Genomic DNA, 22,602 nt, shown 5'->3' on the forward strand with positions numbered 1-22,602 from the left:
TGTAAACAAAATCTCTGAAACAGGCACAACTGTACTATTCTTGCATACAGCCCTTTGTCAAAAGAAATTAATTTGAACTTGTAAGGCTGTCACTTGAGCTGTGGTATACTGCCTGAACAATTAATGAATTACCCTGTTCAGTAAACAGGTAACTTCAGTTGCGGGAACCTTTTCTCTTTGGTGTTAGGAAGCTGTCACTAAATGTCATTCTCCTTCATAGAGGTTACTTCTTCTCAAGCTTACAAAATGCTTACCTGCTACTATGAGAAAGTTACCAAAACAGTGGATGAGTCTTCTGCGATACCTTCTTGACTTAACAAATTCTCAGCTTGTTTATTCTGAAACAATGACAGGTTATAAGGTGGGGGGAGACCTCCCGGAACAGCCATCTTGTCTGAGCATGTTAAAATCTAACTGCATTTCACTACTATGAAACTAGTAGGGCCTGGTTACTCTGCTGTAGTTATGTTAATCACATGGATACTGACTTAGAAACCTACAAAGTCAGGTTACAAATTTAGTGGTGTTCCTCCAGAAAGGAAAAAAATCACACCCTATACATGGCCCATGCTGTGTGGCACTTGACCTTCCTTTCAGTTACCAATTTCTGACCCTTCAAGAAGTTTGAGACAAGAACCTGTTTCCTTGACAAACTTTTTTCCTTTGCTTTTGAGAAAGGTTCATCTTCAGCTTGTGCATTTGCTCTTCATCCTTCTGGCTTTACCACATGATATCATCGGCACTTTCAGACAGGCATCTAGCGAGATGACTGTCAATGTCCAATTGCGACATCCTGCAGATACAGAGGATTTCTGCAGTGAGACACAAAGTCAAATCCTTTTATTTATGCAACTTCTCACCTCTGCTCTCATTTCCTGTGTAGTCACAGCATCGTTTTACCAGCTTGGTGGATAAATCACTCCTATGCTTGGAAGCATTACAGCCTGCCCCAGCCTCTTGTAGTTGCTATTACCTGCTGCTAGATAGCTTGCTAATGGAATTTACTAGAAGACCATGCGTGCACGCTATGCTCGGGACAAGTAAGTCTATTTTTGGTGTGCTGTACACTGAGACTTATACGTGCATACTGATTTTAAGGATCGTTGCATCTGCATGCAATTTCCTGTTCTTGGTGATCTCAGTATCAGTTGTCAGTGTAGACATTTATGATCTAAGACAAAACATTAGGCAACTGATATAGGAGAGAAAACCCGTCCTTAATTTTCTAACCTGAGGCCATCAAACAGAGGTTCCTGCAAGAGGCAGGATGCTTTCTCCTGTCTGCCTTATTTCCTCTGGAGGGCTATTTTTGGGACTAAGTGACCTGCCCCACTGCCAACAGCCTTTTGTAAAGCGGATTGTATAAAATGTAATCCTGATCAGTACAGAGTAGCCAGTAGCAGAGAACTCAATATGAAGACAGGAACTAAGTTTAGCTTTTCTGCCTAAATCTCTTGACACAATGATCACAATTTTGTAAATATTAACGAAGCTATCATTGTCTCCTTGTTCAACCGTATTAAAGGTTCTTTTAAAAACCATGTTAGTTTTCAGCAACTGTGACAACCTAAACACTACTAAGGGGTATCACTTCCAGAGACAATGTAATTCATATCATAGAATACATGTTCAATGTCTGGGAGGATTTTTTTAAACAGAGGTAGTCTGACTGCAATGGAGGACTGAAGTCATTTCATTGTAATAATCAGGGCTTCCATAAGGAAAATCAGATTTCTTCTAACCTTCCCAGACCTAGAAAGCTACATCTAAAATTCAGAGTACAGTTGCTCGTCCAAAAGCACCCAAGTACTTACTGAACAGGTACCAGTGCAGCTGTAACAATGAAGCCTGGATCTTGAAGAGATTGTTACCTGGAAGAGGTGAATCCATCTAGCTGTGAAGTCAACTTTTAAGTAACAAGAATGCTGCTTTGGAACAATTTATGGATTAGGATACAAATTTCACAAAAAAAGGTTTTCTGTACTAAGTAGTTTAAATACCTAATTTTAGATATACTAGCAATGTGTAGCTCAAATTTCGCTTTCTCTTTGAAGCAACACAATTTAGTAATCATGAACTTCTAAACTGAATTGGAAGTAGGCAATTCTGCCATTCAAAAATATTTCAGTGTTTCACCTACTTTATTTTCATTACTTTATATAGAGAGAATGCAACCAAAAGCATTGTTTTTCATATACTCTCAAGTTACTCAAAAATAATAGCAGACTTACATTCCACTAAACTGAATCTGACACATTGGACAGCTGCTGAGAGTTAAAGAGCCTTCGCTCTGGTTTGCAGTCTTCTCCTTGTAGCTTTCAGTTCCAGGTGTGCTCACAAGAGGTGACGTCTTCTCTGTGGGCACAGTCTTGGCCTTACCAAATGAAATACTGCTTTGATGCATTTGTGCTTGATGCTGTCTCTCATCCTGTTTCCTGTTTTCCTTGCTGTTCTGTACACTCCCTCTGCAGTGCTGCTGAAAGTTTAGAGCTTTTGCAGCGCTTTCCGACAACATCAAGTGGCACGCAGAAGTATTATGCTGAGTGACTTTACTTGATTTAAGATTTATAGCCATTTTTGAGGTACCTTGTGTGTCCTCCCCAACCGTGTTTTTGGCCTGATCTGTAGCAGTTACACAGCCTGTTTTCTCAGCTGTAGAAGGTAGACTTTTCAGTTCATCTGCTTGGCCCCGTTCATCAGGTAAACAGTCAATTTGGCTCTCTGATAGCTGAGGGGAGCTAAGACCGGTTTTAAAAAATTCCTCTTTGCAAAAAGATGGAAAAGATACCCATTCAAAGTCTTTCATTCCAATTTTAAAGACTTCTGTTTTTTGTAGACTCTCTTTCTCAGAGCTCTGTGATGTATAAACAGAATGTCTTCAGAACAAATGCAGTTAAATCCATAGATTAAAACCGAGGCTGGACATATTACAAACACTACAGGGAAAGCTAAACTACATCGAAGCAATAAGCATCTTATTTACATGCATCTTCAGCACTTGCAAAACAATTAACTTTCTGAAATGTATGCAATGTGCGTCTTTCCTTAACATTTCTGAACTATTCCCACCAATTAAACATGAATAGCATACTTTTAGTATGTCTTTCAGAGGCTAAGGATATTAAAAAAAAAAAAACAAAAAAAAAACAACAAGAACAACCACCTGCTGTTGTTCAGAGGAAAAAAAATCTACTTCAGAAGGGCTGTATTTTGTGTTATAATACTGCCTAACGATATCAGAGCACTGTAAAGGTCATCACGGTATGATTAACCTCTCTGTTACAGTTTGCTTTTTCCAGTTTCATTCCTTTAGGCAGGTGCTAATGCTTATACTTACACAGGTAACCTCTCCAGAAAAACATTCTGAAGTGCTAAACTTTGCCATACTGTAGGAAAAAAAAAAAAAAAAAAAGCCCAGCAAGTTGTCCTTATGCTACATGCCACATAAGGCTCAGTCACACTACAATATGTAGAGGCCAAAGAGCTGTCAACCAACATCTATTTAAAGGCAATTTCAGGTTGTTGTTTCCCCTCTTAACAGCATTCACTGTCCGGCATTTTAAGCACTACACAAAGTGAGGACAAGAAGGATACAGCACACTACCTCTGCCTTTCCAAACAACTCTGGAAAACTGGACACTGCTTGCCAACTTGTGCACTGTAAATCTTGACTTATGTTCTTCAGAAGCAAAATCCATGTTTTTTCACACTCACTTAAATCATCTTTTTCAAACCAGGAACTTCTGTCAGCCAATGCCCTGTGAAGAGTGAGAATCCAATAGTTTGGGGGTGAGAAAGAGAGAAGGAAATACTTCTCATTGCTATTAGTTTGCCTTTTAATTATTTTGACTTACCCCTCAAGTAACTCTGAGGTTTCTTAAGATATAGCTATTCCTAAATATTGCTTTATCAAGGCAGAAGTTTTAAAATTACATTTCCAATAGCTGATGGTGTACTAACCAGTTCCAGCCCAACTCAATGGCTAAGTGTGGTGATCCCTTTTGTTAATGGCTTAGCACAATGTTAGGGTTTTTATGACTGCAAATTGGTGTAACTCTTCCATTTGCATAACACATTTCCATTCTTACCTATTTTCTCTTGATCAAGTAGCACTATATGTGCTAAAATGAGTATTATATTTGACAACTTTAACATGTCAAACCACCAAGAGGTGCATAAAAAGTATTTGTCAGTAAGAGTAAGTGCACAAATGCAGACTTTTCAATCAAAAAGAGAGCCAAGGCTCCCTGTAGAGGAAAAAAAAAGCTGTTTATTATATCATTTGTTTACCAAGGGAACCTCTGTCTAGCCTACAGCACGATTTTTCTAGAACACAAATAATTTAGCCCATCAACTCATTTTATAGTCTACCATGACTTACATAAGCATTACAGCTTTCAGAATCACTCAGTTTTTAAAAAGAACATCTTGCTTTCTACTTATAACAAAGGAGATACAGGCATTTATTAGTCTTTACTTCCAAGTGAAATAGTTAAGCGTAGGCATGGCGTTTTCTTCTCAGAGACTGAGCTTGACACCTGCTGAGCACAGAAATCATGGAGTGTTCACAGTAAGGAAGGAAACTGTGCTGGTTCCTGTGCGTGCTTGGTCATTCCCATGTGGCACTCTGAAATTACTGATTAGCTTTCTAAACAACTTGATCTAATCCTTCCTAGGAAGGCATTAGAAAGGATTAACTATAAAGCAAGAATAAAAGGGTTTTTATGTTAGTAATGCTGTATAAAAGCCAATCTGAAAAGAGGGATGGGTTGTCAATGTGAGAATTCTAGTTCCAGTGTTCTCACTTCAACCGCTGCGTTTTCGTGGGTCACAGTCCAGGAATGATGCTGCACAATGAAGAAACCACAGACAATTATTACAAGCCATCAAAGAGAGGAGAGAGCAGCCTTTTGAAGCCTGTTTTTAGGAGGGGTGAAGCTGACTGAACACTTGCTCATCCTAACAGGCTGGAACAAGACCTGAACCCTAAAAGGAGTGAACCTCTTCACTCCTTTTCTCAACCCTCCGTTACTAGAGGGCTGGAAAATAAATAAATAAAACAATTTATTTCTGGTCCCTGTGAGTCTTATTCTGAAGAAAAAATACATAAATTGTTTTTTATAAGCGAGCATTCCTCGCAGGCTCCATACTTGGGGGTGCTGCTTGGTGCCAAGAAACGTGCAGAAGGCGCAGGACCCCAGCGCACTTTAACGAAGTGCAATCGACTTAAATTTCTTCAGGACGCTTCGGACGGCGTTTTACGAAGTAACTTTTTACGCTCCCAGCAACGTGCTGGCGGCACGACCACGGCGTGCTCTGAGGGCGCGGCCGTGCTCGACCCTCGGCCGGGGACGGGAGGCTGAGGCGGCCCCGCTGCCCCGCTGCTCCGCGCCCCCCGCCCCCCCCGCTCCTGAGGAGCCCTTTCCCCGTCCCGCCCGGACTCACTGGCGCCGCCGGGGGGGCTCCAAGCCAGGGCTGGGCTCCCGGCTGCAGGCTGCCGGCGCCTTCCTGGGCTTCAGGCGCAGTTTGGTGGCTCCTTCCTCAGCCATGGCCGCGGCCCGGCCTCCGCGCTCCGTCAGGGGGCGGTGCTGGGCGGGAAGGCACCGCCTTAGCGCTCCCCTCGCAGCGCTCACGATCCGCCATGGGGCCCGTCCTGAGGGGACAAGCGGGCGGCTCGGCTCCTAGTAGCTGCTAGGTGCTTGTCTGACTCCTTAGTGTTGGGTTTAGTCCTTAAGTTTTATACGGGAGTAGCGTTTTGGAGATGGGGGGTGCTGGACGAGGCCAGTCCGCGAAGGCAGCGTGCTCAGGCCTGGCGGGGATGAGGAAAATGGGGTTTGGGACGAGCCCCACAAAATGGCTGTGGGATCGGCGGTGCTCCTCACCAGCAAATAATTGTTGTGCCGACACCAAAGAGCTGTTGGTACGTGGCTGAAGCCAAAATATGCTAATTCAAAAAGTAAAGTAGATTGGGAATGCGTCTCTGGTCTAGTTCCCTCAGGAGAAGTGACGCTGCTTATCTTTCCTGGCAGGAATGTCGCTGGATGACTTGAAATACAACACGTGTAAGAGCTGAGCCATAACTGGTAGTTTTTGAAGCTGATAGACGCACTAAGCAGGCTGGAGCCTTCCGGAATGCAGCCGGCAGGGAGTAGTCTGTCAGCGCCTTCCCCCATTCCCCAACAGGTAAAAGGGTCAGAAAGTAACCGCTGATAAAATTCTTCATAATCGTTATGAGAATAATTGTATGAGGAAATAAACATCCCAATTTCTCTGATAATAGGCCCTTGTAGGGGGGAACAGGTACACAGCACTCTTTTTTTTGTAAAACTTCTGAAGCCCAGATAAGGCCATGTTCCTTTTCCATACCAGAGGGAGAGTTCAGCTCTGATTTCACCACAGCAGATGCTAATTGAAGAAGACAAAACAAGAAGTGTTTTGTTTTGCTTTTACTTGATGGCCTTTGTGACTGTGTTGTAATTTATGTCACACCACTGATAATCGCCACTTGGCGGCAGCAAATAATATGGAAACCTTGCTTTAAATTTTATTTATTTATTTATTTATTTTTACTGAGCTAGTTTGTGCAGGCATTTGTACATATTTCTAGGTGTATTTATCTGTGTTAAGGATTGCTCAAGCCACAGGGTTTCTTCTTTTGCTCCTGAGATGTTTGTGTTAGTGTTTTATACATCTTACGACCCCGTGCATGCTAGTTTGATGGCCTCTGCTCCTAACTCATACGTTGTACTAACAGGTTTGTGCTGTTAGATGTGACTTTTCCAAAAAGAGACATCTGAAGTGTTGTCTGTTTTTCATGCTGAAGGTGTTGCAGTGTGTTACTGTTAGTACTGTGACTCATGCATTATAACATTTGCAAAAGCTCTATTATGGATAAGACTAAAAAAGTCAGTTATTGTACAAAAAGGGCCACAAGTGAAAGAATATCATAAAAAGAACAGTGAAAATTATTATTGTAGCCCATGACTGTAAAAGCAAAAGCAAAAAAAAAAAAAAAAAACAACAAAACAAAACAAACCTGCATCCGTAGCAACTGTAGCTTGTAGTTTTTTATTATTGGTGGATTTAATCAAAACCGTGGTACAGTAAGATTTTTTAATTGTTGTCTGTTTAATACATACCTATTGCAGCCTTTGAAGGCAAGCACATTAGTGAATGTTGTCATTCTTGTTCTGTTTGTTGATGTAACTACTGTAGATTTTAAACTAGCATTCTAGAAATGTCTACCCATTATCTGTACTAAGTATTTTTACTCTGCATCTTTTCAGAATTAAAAATGTACTTACTGTAGCAGGAAGGTGAAGTGTAGAATAGGACCTGTTCTTGGTTCTGCCATGTTGGACAAGATCATTTCTATAGTTTCTTCTGCTGACATGGAAATCCTATTGCTTCTCACTTGATTTTGGGTATTGCTAAATTTAATAATGCTAATGTTTTGTAATCTTAGAAAAAACTTCTCATAAAAATGCAAAGAGTCGGCTTTATCATCAGCAGCCATGACTGGATTTTAGCCAATGGTCAAAGGATTTGAGCTTTTGGAGGCTAGAATGCTTCTGCAGATTATCTTTAGGGATTTCCTTGTAAATGGAGTGCCAGCATGTGTAGTTATCTACTCCCTGTAGAGTCTCATCAAGCTGCACACGCTTAATCTTTGCTTACATGTTCCCTGGTTTTTGCTGTAAATTGGGCCTCAGTTTTAACTTTTGCTCTCAGGAAGAAGGGGCTATTATAACAAATTCTAATCCTTTTGCAATTCCACAATCATTAAAGCCTATAAATTGCCTGCCAAACAAACCAAGTGATCTTTTCCTGGGTTGAGGGAAAGAGGAGAGTGTAAAACGCAGGTGGCAGCATTTGCTGGGGAAGAACTGGTACATTATCAACTAATCCGCCTTCTGCTATTTCTGATTTCCTACCCAACAGCTGCAACATTGAATGAGAGCTCCTGCATTTGGGAAGAATTAGAAAGCCTGGTAATGCAGGGTCTCTATTACAGATACAACAACTCACAGACAGGGATGAGATTTTTGCTGCCGGTGTAGAATTTGGAGTGTTAGGCATTTTATAGCCTGGAAAAATTGTAATTTTCAGCTGTTGTTATGGAGTAATCAATGAAGAAGAGATGCCATAGTTTCTGCTGGGTTTCTCTCAGAGCCTGATGTAATTGCATGTGTGAACTGTATATAAATATATGTATATATGTATATAAATATATATTTTTAATGTGCTACTTTGAGGCTAAAGCATATGCAGTTTTATTAAAAGTCTTTTTTATAGTGACTGATGGTATCAGATAGTTTTGGTCCTTCTAAAATATTTTTGGTTCTGTAGTGATAGCTCCAGGATCAGAGGAGAATGTTAAGGATAAATTGTGCTTTGCTAGAAAACTGAACATTGTTGTGTTCTGATTCCTATGTCTAACCCATGCTTGGTTTAGGAGTGTATGTTGGCAGTTTTTTGTTCTTGTCAAATATTCTGTGGCTTTACTCAAGAATCAGTGTGTCCATTCTGCCAAATGCTGTAAATGAAAATGTCCCTAAAGATATTATAAGGGAGACTGAAGTATGTATGTAGAGCATTGGTGAAAGCTTCTGCAGCCAAAGGACTTGCCAGGGTTATATCCTATACAGCTGAGCAGCAGCAAATGTAGCACTGGAAAGAGTAACTCAGTCATATTTCTCTAGCTGTAGTGAAATGGAAAAATGTGATTATTTTCATTGTTATATTACAATTCAAGCCACAGAATTACGAATGCTGTGTAATACTTCCTCTGGCATGGTCACGAGACCAAAGATGACACGCAGTTTCACTTTGAGAAGGCTCGGTGGTGTTCCAGAGAAAGTCAGATGAATGGAGATGGTTTTGTAAGCTCTCCCTAATTTTAGTGGTAGGTGACATAGTCTTTTCAGTTAGAAGCTTTGAAACCCGCTTCCTCTGGTAGCTTACCAGAGCTTGCATATGATAATGTCCAGAGTCGAGAGCACTGCTCATCTTTTCCATTCAGCCTTCCCTTTTCACGTGTAAGGACAGATCAGTAGCTGGGTGGCTGCACATTGAAAATCGAGCCACTGGATTTTTATATGCCAAGATGAGAAGACCTAAAAAGAGGGAGAGTGGCATGGCATTTGTGGGTACCGGGTTGCCAAGGAGGCATATTGTATTGAAACAGTTGCCTGGGAAACATTTAAAAATACGTTGAGTGGAAAAGCATATGTGATGTGCCCACAAGTGTTTTGTGTGAATGAAATGCCATGGCTGATGATGGCACCAAAAGCCTGTTACTATTGCACGAAAAGATGTTGCAAATGATGTTGTGTTTTTTTTTCCCTTTTATTTTTCTTTGTTCATTTTTCTTCCTGTGTCCTCTTTGCAGGAGGTGTGCTGAAGGAAGGCTGCTTTGCTCTTGGCTGATGGCCTAAAGTAAACGTACAGAAAATGGTGCATGCAGTCATCGTTACCGTCCACGGCTAAAGATGGTAAGAGTCGTGTGGCTTCGGTTTAGACAGCCTGAACCAAATTGACAAGAAGCTTGCACAACTACCCCCCAAAGTAACAATGGCACTCTTGTTACACTACTGCAGTTGTAAACAAATAGATAATTCTGTGACATGACCACTTTAATTTGTGTTAAGATTAAATTGGGTGTCTCAGGCTGAGATTGTTGCCTCAGTGCAATGCAGTTTACATGTAGACACCATGTAGAATGCAAAGAGTTTATGAACAAGGCAGGTTGCACAGCTTATATGGAAAAGTCACTCAGTGACCTCATTTTTTGTTTGGGGAATTGAAGCAGAGGGAGATCAGGGAAGAAATGTCTTGGACTATAGCTCAAACACTCAGTTCTTCCTTAGATCAGACCCAATTATTGAGGAGCCGTACTGACATGAAGGAACAAAGAAGGAAAGGAACGGTGTCACTAGAACAAACCATTATATCTTCTTCCTTGTTTCTCAGAAATAAAACTCTTATTTTTCCTATGCAGACAGAAACCAAGGGAGCTAGCAGCTGTAATCTGTGCCGTGTTACCTTGGATAAAGAATTAATTAGGTATTGATTTCCAGACATTGGAACGCATGCCTCCTTCATGGAGAATGGTTGGCAGATGTCAGGCTGTAAGGGTTATAATCTCCCCGCTTAATTTTCCTGTGGAGATTTATCCTATTCTTGGTTCAACAGAAGTTTAAGAAGCCAGTTTGGGAACCAGCAGACTTCACCTGGCCCAGCTTTTATGCAGTACACGGTGGGACAGTAAATTTGGTGGAGGAGAAACTCTGGGGAGCGTTTGGCTGCTGAGCTGGCAGCCCAGAGGCCTTTTTGTCAATAGTGGCTTGGTGAGGGAGAAGGCCCACGAGGGCTGAGCTTCTTGAGATGTTTGTTGCCCTTTTGAAGCTGTGAAGTTGCTGTTTATTTAGTAACGAGCATGCTTCTCCCCTGTGAAGAAATATTTTTGACTGACGGAGACTGCTGACTCTGCTGTTGTTTTGGCCAGCGAGGGGATGCTTTTTGGCTGGCTAATTTGGGCACAATCTGCCCAAGGTTCTGAGAAGATCCAATGACTGTATTGGAAAACTGTGAATCAGATGAAGTCTTCTGTGTCTCAGTCATGTCCTGGTATCACTCATCATTTTTCTGGCCCAGTGTGTGTCTGGTTAAATCAAGTCCTGATGTTTTAGGCCCTGGGGTTAGTGTAAGAGAGGCGGGGAGAATCTGCCTTTCATCTTCCTCTACAATTTTGCAATGTGACTGAAAACTGTTGGAGAGAATGTTTCAGATCTCAAACAAAGATTAGGTTTGATGGCATGAAGCCCTGGATTCTGTGGCCCAGCCTCGAATTCTGTTGAGGGAGTTGTATAATCACCCCACACTTTAAAGGACTTCGGCTCTGAATTTAGGATCAAAAATGGCTTGAGGTCTTCGCATTTCTATCTTTCTTTTTTAAGTGTGTCTTGCAGTATTGTAGCCTATAGCACTTTGGATTCTTCCTGTTTGCTCTGCATCATTCCTTCATCTGAAATCAATGTACTTAAGGGCTCCACACACACAAAAAAAAAAAAATCCATAAGTAATAGCAGTAGTAATTACAGAAGATCACATGTCTTCTTTTACAGGCATGAAACCACAAAACAGTGGGGCAAAAATGCCAGTGCTAGTTAATGTGGTGTGCTGGTATCCATAACTGGGATGGTGTATAAAATAAGCTTTAAAGAGAATGTGTAATTGAACGGAAGAATATTTCTTGCTTAAACAAATGTGGATAATAGGTTTAGTTAGTTCTGTGATTTATTTTTTTTTCTGAAGTACTAGGTAGTGTTTTAGAAAGCGAATCTATTAAATCTGCAGGTATAATCCAAACCAAGAATGCAATCCATGAATATTCTCACTGAGCAGAGTGTACTTTGATTGCAATCTGGAGTTGTGGTAGTTATGCTGCATTACAGAAAGCTCTTGGAAATACATAGGATGTCCCCCCTCCTCTTCCTAAATTCTGTCCTTTTTCATACTTGTTCTCATCTCCTTCATTAGAGCTTGACTCGATAAAAGAAATACGAACTGGGACTCATTTAGAAGACCTGACAGGACAATACAGTAGAGCTATAGTTTCCCGTTTCCAGATGTCACTTATTTAATTGTATCAGACTCAGGCTGACCTGAGCTTGGGTTATTTACATTGTTTTATGCCCAGTGAACTGAAACTATCTTGTGCCATTGTCAATGTGAAAGGTCATTCTGCTTGGATTATATCTTGTACTAACAGGACTGTGACACCTAGTTAAAGATGTTAAAGTAGGTTTTTGCCTTTGCTGTCACATTGCAGCTCCTAGCATCTGTAAATCAAAACCATTTAGACTACTTCCAGTAAAAAAAGAAAAAAGAAAACAGCAGAAGATGATGCATTCCTGTCACATCCAAGCAATGTTGCTGTCAAACCGGAGCTTCATGCTACTGTTCCTTTCATGAGTAAGCTTAGAGTTAGGCTGCTTTTGGAGAATTTTCCCCAGCTGACATCTCCTGCTCCCCAAATCTGCTTTGCCATTCCTTCAATTAATCTGTGCTGATCTGGTGTAAATTTGACAGCTTCTTTTTAATCAGTGGAAAGTTCTGTGCAAGAGGATGTGGAGTAGGTGCAACAACAGGTCACAATGCTGCTTTAGGACAGGAGGTGTGTTTAGTTAGCAGAATAACTACTGTTTTGTACAAGTGCTTCCATTATTATCCTGTTCTTCATTAATAAGTCCCGCCGTATTGTAATTAGCTATTGTATTAGAAGGTAACATTGAAGGTTGATTGTGAGGAAGAGTAGCAGCTTCACAGCTCTCTGTGGCTGTTCTCTAACATGCATAAAGTGAGCTGGTTAGCTTCTCTGAAACCCTACTGGGCAAGAATCAACATCATGAAGCGGTGCAAAAAATTTGGCTCTGTTAAGCCATAGTGTTAAAGAAAGAGCTGAATCCAGGGCATTACAGGCAACTCTTTGGGCCCAATTGGATTGGCTGGACATGATGATGTAAGATCTATCATAAATGGAGCTTTGTAGGCAGAAATGCCAAACATAGGTGACTTCAAGTGACAGAACTGTCTCACATTCCTCCTAAAACCAAGAAAGATTTAGGGAGCCTGCTTGAAGAAGTCTGCTGTACAAGGTTCAAAAGACAGCAGAGATCAGCAGGAAATTGTCATCAGTTCTTTTGGGAGTTGTTGTTTTTTTTTTTTTTTTTTTTTTATAGTTATAATGAAACTAGGATTGACATCCCCATTTTATAGTTGCATTATATAGTAAGGGATGGTCATTTTTCTGACGAGCTTACACATCAATAATGATTTCATTTAGAAATTAAGTCAAGGAACTTCTACTGCCTCAAGTGTGATGCAGTAAGCCAGAGTACTTAATTACGGGGATCCCTTTCGGTCTCAAAGTAGTCCATTCTTATCCTCTTTCGTACTTATACCTGTTTATGAGGTGGAAAACAGGTGCACAGAAATTAAGGATATTGCCTGAGATAACACAAGACCTGGGACCTGAATTCTGGCCTGTTTTTCTCTGGGTCTTTGATTAGGCAGAAGGCTAACCTTCCTTTAATGCAGCGTTTTACTCCTAGAGGCTTTCAACACAGTGCCTTTCATCAGCTTTGAATTCACCAGGAAAAAAAAAAATAAAAAGGAGAAGTCTGCCTAACATCTCATGTCTTCCCAAGTATTGATAAACATTAGTGCAAACGTACAGTATCCTTTGCCCCAAAGACGTGCTCTGGCTTTAGTACCACACTTCTAATGACAAACATTCACCTAGTTTACCATATGCATTCTTTTATCTTAACTGTTCTCTCTGCATGTTAGGAGATTTATTTCTACCCATAATGTATTTCATGTGTGTTAGTTGTAAATATTGTGCTCATAAATCAGCCTGGACCATCCAGCCCCTAGGATGGAGACAACTTACAATAGGTCTGTCTGCTTCAGATTGGGAGGCTCTACTAGCTCACTGTTTTTTCCATCTCTTGGCTCTGTTAGTGGCGTATTGCCAGTCTCCTGTCTCACATTAACAGGAATATTATATATGCTGAACGTAAAGTGTTTTTCCTTCAGGACTAGAAGAATGTAATGGAGCATGCATCTGGCAGCGTGACATTCTTCCTATGGGGTGCGGTGTGCCCTCCATGCAGAAAATCATCACCATGGAGTTCTGCTTCAGTCCTGTAGGCATGAGGAGTTTTACTGCGTGCACTGAGGTAGGTCTTAGACCAGGTTGGGAAAGCTTTATGTCAGGGACTGCATGCATATATGCATAATGTGTAATGAAAAATTGATTCTTCTCCCCTCCCTCCAGCAAAAGCTCTAAATTAAATACCACAGAAGTAGCGAGTCTGGAGCATGATCCCAGATCTTCAGCTTTTTCATCCCCCTTCTAGAACCAGCTCCATCTGTGCTTACACCTATGACGCTACTTTTTATTTTTGTGGGATGGAAGCTCATTATATTTGCCTCATAAGGTGTTTTTGAAGAATGTAGTTCATAAAGTATATGCCTGAGGACATATCAATACTACAAAGGTATCAATTACCCCCAAACTCTGTAGGATTTTTACTACTCATCATCATACACTTTCATCTGGACTCTTCTCCATTTGTCATCCTGTGGGAAAGCTTGTCCACTCAGTAGGGACTGCAAATAGTTTCTGCTCCTCCAAAATGAGTATCCTTTTTGCTGATTTTAAAAATCCTTTGTTCTCAAAATTACTATGTTTGTATAAAAAAAAACATTACATTGGATTGCCTGAAACAATCAATATTCAATAAGCTTCTGGTACGTTAATTGTTTTTGGTTTTTTTTTTAGAAGTCTGAAATGGGCTGAGGTGTAGGTCTGAACTAAACAGACTCTGTCACACCAAAAATACTCTAAAGTAGTATATTTCTTCATGGTAGTGCAGCTGAAAACACCACGTTTACTGTAATTAGTGCATACCACTCTTGTGCCTATGCTTCTTATTTATGTGTACTTAAATGTGTTTCTTGGAGGTCATGTTACAGCGGTGTGTTCTGTTGGTTATTTTGGTCTAATAAAAAGACCCTTAATTTGCATCACACAGTACATCCCAAAAGTGTAAGCCTGCATAAACAAGGTTTCTCAGAACTGTCTGTGACCCAGAGCACATGATGCATTTCAGGAGAGCCGGAAAGGAGAATTTTGCTATCACCTGAGGGGAAACAAGCATCAGAAAGAAGCGAGGAGGGGAAGTTTTGCTGCTTATTTTTAGACTCTGTGGGTGAGTATTATTTTCAGCTCTCTCCATGTTAATTTCTACAGAACATTGTATTAACGTGCAATTACGTGTGATATGATGCTAATAGAGCCTCATAATTTCTAGCTAAATCTGAAGTAATCACTCAGCAGCAGTCCCTGAATAATCAATACACTCATTTGTACCCAGATAAGGCAGCAGTCAAAGACATGACTGCAGACCATGTAGGTATGTCTGAGAAACCTTACACATGCATTTATTCTTAGTAAGTTCTTAAGAATATGTCAGTGACAGTGGGTCAATCCTGCACATAGCTGAAGATACACTGTTACTGGAATTAATGTGTGTTCAGAGCTAACTTTCAGTACAGCTGTGTGGAGCAGGTTTTGTACTTGTGATTGCATACCTTCAGCATCTTCTATGTTTAGCAGAACACTACACACTCATAAGTGTCATACAAGAACATGCTACTTATTAATCAGCACTTCATTGTCTCAGTATGCTTAAAATAAGCGTTTTGTCACATTCAAGAGGAAACTTTATTGGTTTGTGTTCTGGCACAGTGCTCCATGTTGTCAAGTGCTGTCAGTTGGCTTCTATCTGTAACTTATTTACAGAGAAAGAGAGGGAGATTGATATTGAAACGTTCTGGTAACAATTTTCATCAGATAGATATTGGATATGTCACTAAAGTATCTCTAATCTTACAAAGAACAAGAGAATTAAGGAGTGTTGGTCTCATCTTGTGGGCTAGAGAGGTCCCCCCTTTAGAGCCTTTGACTACTGTATAGGACAGGGAACAAAAGCTAAAATTCCCCCGTTGAACAGTGAATACAGTGAGAGGAAGGAAAGAAGATAGCATCTTATCAAAGTATCTTCTGGTTTCCTTTATAAACAGCTAAGAAGCAGCTTCACCACTTCCCTCACTCGGTATTAAGCAAAGGACCTTTGTGAGGACAATAGGTGATAGGCCTACCAAAATTTTCTTTGACCATCTTAGAATGTATCTTTAGTTTAAGTATCAATAATTGCAAATGCTGCTTTAAAGCCAGATGTTTCTAGTTAGACTACAGTTGTGTTTCAATGTGATGTGGAAGCAGAAAAGTACAATGAGCCTGGTCTTGGCTTCGAGAAACTTGCTTTTGTCGCTGGTTCTGAAGCTGGCCTTTTGACTGATATCACATGAGTCACTGCATCTCTACATCACTCCCACACTTTGCGAACTCATCAGCAGAAAGACTGCTTAATGGCACTCTTGTACCTTGCACAAAAAAGACCAGATCTTATTTGACATGACTAGATATCACTCTTATTAAATTTAACAATTGACAACAATTTACAGTCAGAACGTTCTAAATAAGGACCAAGTACAACAGACATGTTAAAGCTATTTTGGTAGCTTATACTATAAATGGAGCATCAGAAAAGACAGCAAAGGAGGCCTGATTTTTGTCTTTGTGTAGATAGGAGGAATTAAATTTTGAAGTGATGAACTAGTAGTTCCCAAAGCAGTCTGCAAAACCATAAAGTGTATTAGCTCCTGAATTCCAATAGTAGTTGAAAAATACAGAGGGCTGATTGTAGCAAAAAAGCACAGAAGTTTTGGAACAATTGAGCTGAACAATTTATCTACTCTGCATTGAAGACCACATGCAGTTTTTGATAAAGATTTCTGCAACCTTATTAAAAATGCTAAGGTTTTTCAATAGTTTACTGTTATAAATAGATACTTTTAGGGTCTTTATTGAGAGCCATACGTAATAACATTTGATTATGGGTATGCTTTTACAGCCTGTCACAGAACACAGAACTCTCATTTTAGTAAAATAAATACAAAAAAAATCTCTGTAGGGCAGGTGTTGTACACAAAACATATGTATAAAGTTTTTGTCTTGGAAAATGTAGCAGATGATTACTAACCTCATTAGAAAAGAAAGTTGTAGGAACTTAAAATGTTGTGCAAAATTCTCCGTGTCTCTAATGTTTACTGGGTTATTGATTGGGTTTTATTGTGCAGCACCATTTTCAGAAAACTCTGAGATGAAGGAATAAACAATTAGTCTTGTGTTGAATGTCCCAACTGAGAAGAAAATCTAAAAAAGAAATTATTTGGATTACAGAAAGTCAGAAGCATTATTGATATACTTGTCCTTAAAAGGAGATACTGTAGGAAATAGAATGGATTAAATTATTGGAAACATTCATGGAGTAAAAACACTATTAAAGCATTTTAAGAGTCATATGACCAGTGAACCGAAAGTGTAAAAACAACGCTTTGGAAATGAATATTTTCCCAAGAAAACTTTTCCAGTAAAAACCTGGGAAACTGTACTTTTTCTTGTGGTTAAAAAAAAAAAACAAAAAAAAAAAAACAACACATTCCAACTTTAAAAGAGACAGTACTTCCATAGAATGGAGTACCTTCTGAATGTGCACATCCTTAAAAACTATGAAAAACAGACAAGTTTAGGACTTAATATTTACAGTGTATGCCTACTATTCTTTTTGTGCATTTTTCCATGTGGATGATAAAAGTAGATGGAGCAGTTTCACAACTACTTCCATTTGACTTCTTTTTCTGACTCGTACACACTTGTGGAATTCCTGCTAGTGGAAAAACTAAAATCAAATCACTCTAGGGTGCAGCGTGCACAACATACTTTGTTGACATTTTAATATATATGTTAGTAATTCTTTTCTTGTCCGAGCTTTTGTAAGCTTGCTTTTGGTGAGGACTGGTGTGCTCAGTGCCTTGCAAATGAAATGAGAAACTTTAATTGCTGTTCTGAATCTAGTGTGTATTAGTGGCAATTTAATGGTTGCTTTCTGTAGGGTTATTTTTAAGCAACCCATAAATAAGCAGTTCCACAATCTCAGATGTGTTCCACCTAAATAATGAATGCAATTGGTCCTAATTGTTTTCCTTGGTAGCTCTCAGAAAGTGTTCTCATAAAGGACTTTGACTGGTCAGTCTTAATTTCTTATTCCCTTGATTTTTACTGGTGGTTCTTGGTAGTTTCTTGAGGCATTGTAGATTGAAACAGTGCTGAAGTGAAGTCCTGCCTTCTTACTGACAGAACTGGACCAGCTGTGTAGACAAAGGGCTTCCACCTCCAGGGCTGTCATGTCTGATATCCTTCATTAGTAATAAGTGCACAGAAAAGGAGAATGGAGAAATGGACCCATCCCATACCAGCTCCCTTTCTGTGTGGAATCACAGACTTGAGCTTATAACACGAACCACCATTTTTTATATAGATAATATATAAAGCACAAATACATATGTAATGAATTATTTTTTTTTCAGATCAATCTATATTTGTGCTCTCTCTATCTAAAAGTTTTATTTTTATGTATGTATGAAACTCTGTACTGCTGAGTATACAGTTGAGAGTGTGGAAGGATTCAGAAAAGGCTGGGATGTTTGTATGGCTAGCAAGAACACCCAGCTTGGTTATAGTAACACTTTAAAATAAAATGCAGCAACATCTGAGAGGCAACAAGGGAACCTTTTTAACTCTTGCTGGTGACGGAGGGACTTGCAGGTTGGATCAGTACCTCCAGAAGTGTCTTCAACCTTTGTATGAAGCAGCTAGTCATGGCCAACGTCAGAAACAGGACAGTGGATGCTATATGTGGTACGCTCCATCCATTTCTGTGCTGAAAAAACCTGCAAAAACCTTTGATGTCAAGACACATAGGCCTGGTCCCAAAGTTATTGTGGAAGAGAGAACTGAATTTCTGAGAGAGAAAGAAAAAGGAATATAAAGCCTGATGTAAGACATTTGAAAATGTTAAAAATGCTTAAAAGTGTGGGATTCTTGAGCATTATGCTACCACCATGAATTGATTTTAATCCAGTACTGGGTATCTCAATCCTTTCTTAGCTTAGTTAACTGTACAAAATACTCTGTTTTCCTGTGTTGAAATTCAAAAAGAGAAAACAATCCACTGCTTGGATTTCTAAATTCACGTAACTTTTAAATGGGAAATAGTTTTCGAGCAAGAACAATAAACTTGCTGGTAGTGGGTGGCATAAAGAGACTGTTTTTTCCATTCAAGGCTTTTTTCTTTTAAGTGTATTTGATTTAGATTGATTTAACCTGGTGTGGGAATTGAAAATTTGACTGAAACTTCCTGTTCTGAGTTGTGGCTTAAGCGAGTTGCCGGGTGAATGTTTCTTGCCATTCTCATATCTTCCTTCTTGCACAACACTCCTTGATGGGTTTCCATCTCATGTGTGGGCTTGATGAGGCAGTGCGCTCTCGACAGGTTAAAAGCACAGAAAATCTGTGCTTCCATCCAGACCTTCTATACTTTTGGTAGAACTACTTAGTTTCTTTCTTTTGCCTCAGTTTGTCAGGACAGTTTAACTTTTATAGGTGCTGTGAAACCCTGTTGGAGGATTTGCTGAAGTTCTTAGATGGAGGTTATAGATTGTATTCTACCAGGAGCTTCCTTGCTGAGCTGGTAAATCACCTCAGTGCTTGGAAGTGGAAATACACTAGCTTGCCTTCCATGCTCAGAACCCACTTCATTGTTCTCCCAGTACATTGGTACTTTTCCTGTTTCCAGTACTTCTTTAAAGGTTTTGTGGAATGCTGTAAGATGTCTGTGACGGTTTAAGACCCAGTCCTCTGCTTCGAGCCAAGCCACGTCAAGCAGGTTGGCACCAAAGGTTTCCCTTAGAGGAATAGTTCTGCCTGTCCAGGCTGTGTAGTGATAGCCCTTAAGCTACAGCAACATCTACAGATGTTTCCCCTCTTCTGACTACTTGTGTCAACAGGAAACTGTCAGTATGCATAATGGCTTCCAAACTTAAAACTTCGTCAAGCAGTAAAGAAAGAAATCAGAATTGTAGAACATCCCAAGTTGGAAGGGACCCATAAGGGTCATCGAGTTCAACTCCTAATCACAGGCTGCAGGTATGTTGGCAAGTTAATAGATTAAGGAAAGGTTTCTGGGCTCTGGAACTTCACTGTATATTTATATATTGTTGAAAGAGCTCTTGCACATTTTTAGCTGGGCCAACTAACGCTTTCCCAAACAGTTCAAGAGCTGTTGTGAGCAAAGCCCTTTCCTGCAAGGCATTTTGCATGCATCCTTTCTGTTGTAGAGGTGGGTAACTTGAAGATGTGGACGTGTATTGTGGCCACAGGCTATGAAACAATCCCACAGGACAATCTTAGGCTTAGTAACACAGATCTCTGTGCAGTTATCTGGGGGGATTTTCACAAGGTAGCGCAGGCAACCGTCAACTTGCTAGAGAGCATCAGCTCCACAACCTCCTGTGCTCAGCTGCTGAGAACATAAACACAAAGCATAACTTCGTGTGAACTGCATGCCATTGTTTGCCTTGCATTCTGTTCAGCAATCCCTTGGAATCAGTTGACCACCACCAGCCCTGAGCCACTGTTACATTTCTAGAGACCGTGCACTCCGAGTATGCCAGTGCAATTTTGCCCCTTAGCTCTCCTTCTACTACATTCTTCTAAGAAATATTTGCAGGCCCTGTGAATGATTGGCCCTATTACTGATTTATCTCCTGTATTGTTTTTCCCACTGGGATCGTGTTCTTTTTTCAGAAATGACCTCCCTTGCTAGTAAACCACAGCTTATTTGGTCTTAGTTCCCTCCCTGTCCTCTCCTCCTAGCATGCTAATAGTGATCCTAACTGGCCTTTAACTTTTTCTCTGCAGTTGTCACTGAGCCTTTCCGAGTTGTGTTCTAATTTCCACTTGTAGTGTTTGCTTGGCACTGTCTTCCACATGTTAGGAGGTGATGATCATTACCAGTGTCAGTTTTGCAGAGATTCAACAGGTAGAAATGCTCTGCTTCAGATTTTCTGCCCGTGTATTTGTTTAGACAGCTTCATGGGCACTTCACATGGAAGCCAACGCTGCAATGTATAGCACTGGAAAACGAGGGCAACATGGAGGTATGGGGAAGTGTGTGTAGTGCACGTGAAGTACTTTCAAGTAGCATTCTGAAGTTGCAAAAACTGGTGGTGTTCCTGTTTGCTTAAACTATGTAGCAATGGAATCCATTAGTAAGGATCCGGACAGTTGTTCAATCAGGTGACTGAGGCCAGAGCAAACAATCTCAGCCCGTCGCTGAGATCAAGGCAGGCAGACCTAGTTACTCAGTTATTGATAGATGGCTGTGCAAACACAGTCAGGAATAGTAGCTGAATCTTTTTTAGAAGCAATTTTACTTGCCTGCTTTTCCTAGAACTAAAATGAAATGAGAAAAGGACATGTGGCCTGACATACCTCCAGAGGAATTTCAGGGGCCCTGTTAATAAATGATGTAAGGAAAAGCAATGGGCAAAAATGGCAAAGCATCTGCACGAAGTTGTTGAGCCAACCTGACAGATTATCAGGTTAGCTGAAAGAATTTGCTGGACTAGGAAGAGAAGGCAGCAGGCGCTCACTGGGCCTCCTTTGTTACAGCAGAGCCGGTGGGTTGATTTCAAGGAGTGATTTGGGGTTGGAGTTAGATGATCTTTAAGGTCCCTTCCAACCCAAACCATTCTGTGATGGCAGGCTTAAACTGTAAGACAAACAGAGGATAGGCTCTACCTATTTGTACTTGCATTTCTTAGGCTACTGTGGACAAAACTGGCTTCTTGTGTAATCAGGTGCAGCTTGAATAGACGTCAGTAGATTTGTATCTGTTCGGTGTAGGAAATGAATTTCATCTATTTTGAGTGTGTCTCATATGTAGCATGTCTGTCAGGCTGGAAGAGGAAAAAACACATGCAAAGGCACATTTTGCTTACATAGCTGTGTGCTCAGCTAGGTGAAGTAGCATTTCAACATAGGAATGTGTGTGCTGAAGCAGAGTCCCTTTGTGGGCTTCATACGAAACAAAGAATTATTGAAGAACCCAGTCCAGCTAAGCACTCTGTCCCCACACATAATTTTACATTTGTCTGGTGGTACTAGTCAGAACTGTAGCTCACAGGCTGAATTGGCTTAAGGATTTTGAAACACAAGTTTATTCCAACTTGAAGTGAAAGAAAGCTACTAAAAAAATTGTTCAAAACTTTTGGAGTTCTTTGACTTTTGTATTGTGTACAATAGGACATGATTAAAACTAGGACATTTTGAATTAGATGGTCTTGTTTCACTTTGAAAATATATTTTAAAACTATTTTGACAATGGTGGCACTCTCTGCATTTATACTCCTTTCTAAATTAAGTAAAGTAAATTTCAGTGCAAATTGTCTGCTCCAGCACAGTAGAGTTCTGTTGAATTTTTTCGAGCCAGACCTGCTAGGGACCTCATTGCTTTTGCTGCCAAGTGAGGAGAGATCCTCTTTACAGAGGCAATTTAAATGGGCAGCTCCTTTTGATAGTGGGTATGAGAAGGAATAAAGACATGGAGCAAAAACGTGCTTAAGGTAGGTCACGCAGTAGGTCACCACAAAGCTGCCCTTCTGATTCTGGTGCTAAACATAATCCAGTAGACTGTTTCCTCCTGTAGTACACAGCTCTTTATGTGGCCCCATGTACAGCTCCAACAAAAGAAGTCCTATTGTGCATTTCCACTTTAGGGAAGGAGAAAGGGAGAATTGACTTGCTGCAAATGGCCTTGCAAATCTGAGGAAGAATTAGGTGTTTGATTCTCAGGTTTCTTCAGTCAGCCATGCCACTTATTTTTGTTTTCAACTAACAGAAGTGTCAATGATCTTAGCACAGTAAGTAGGGAAGGGAGGCATGACAAAGATTTCATATGGGGAAATTGCAGGTGACTCCTGAACATGCATGTAGATTAGACTGAACGTTTCAAATAAAACATTATTAATGACATTGTTGGTCATCAAGCTTTTTCGGATATGAAC

General features: G+C 40.3%; 1 protein-coding gene across 1 annotated transcript; it reads right to left on the reverse strand.

The window, feature by feature from the left end:
- FAAP20 (FA core complex associated protein 20) lies at nucleotides 1-5,549 on the reverse strand (the record flags this gene model as incomplete). The annotated part of the gene is made up of 4 exons (XM_082776844.1): nucleotides 1-793; nucleotides 2,232-2,854; nucleotides 3,605-3,758; nucleotides 5,446-5,549. The coding sequence occupies 4 exons, from the start codon at nucleotides 5,547-5,549 to the stop codon at nucleotides 721-723; spliced, it is 954 nt and encodes a 317-aa protein (XP_082632970.1). The 3' UTR covers nucleotides 1-720.
- Nucleotides 5,550-22,602: the final 17,053 nt, after the last annotated feature.

The sequence above is a fragment of the Aythya marila genome, assembly GCF_965140915.1.
Source record: "Aythya marila genome assembly, chromosome: 21".
NCBI classification, from domain to species: Eukaryota; Metazoa; Chordata; class Aves; order Anseriformes; family Anatidae; genus Aythya; species Aythya marila.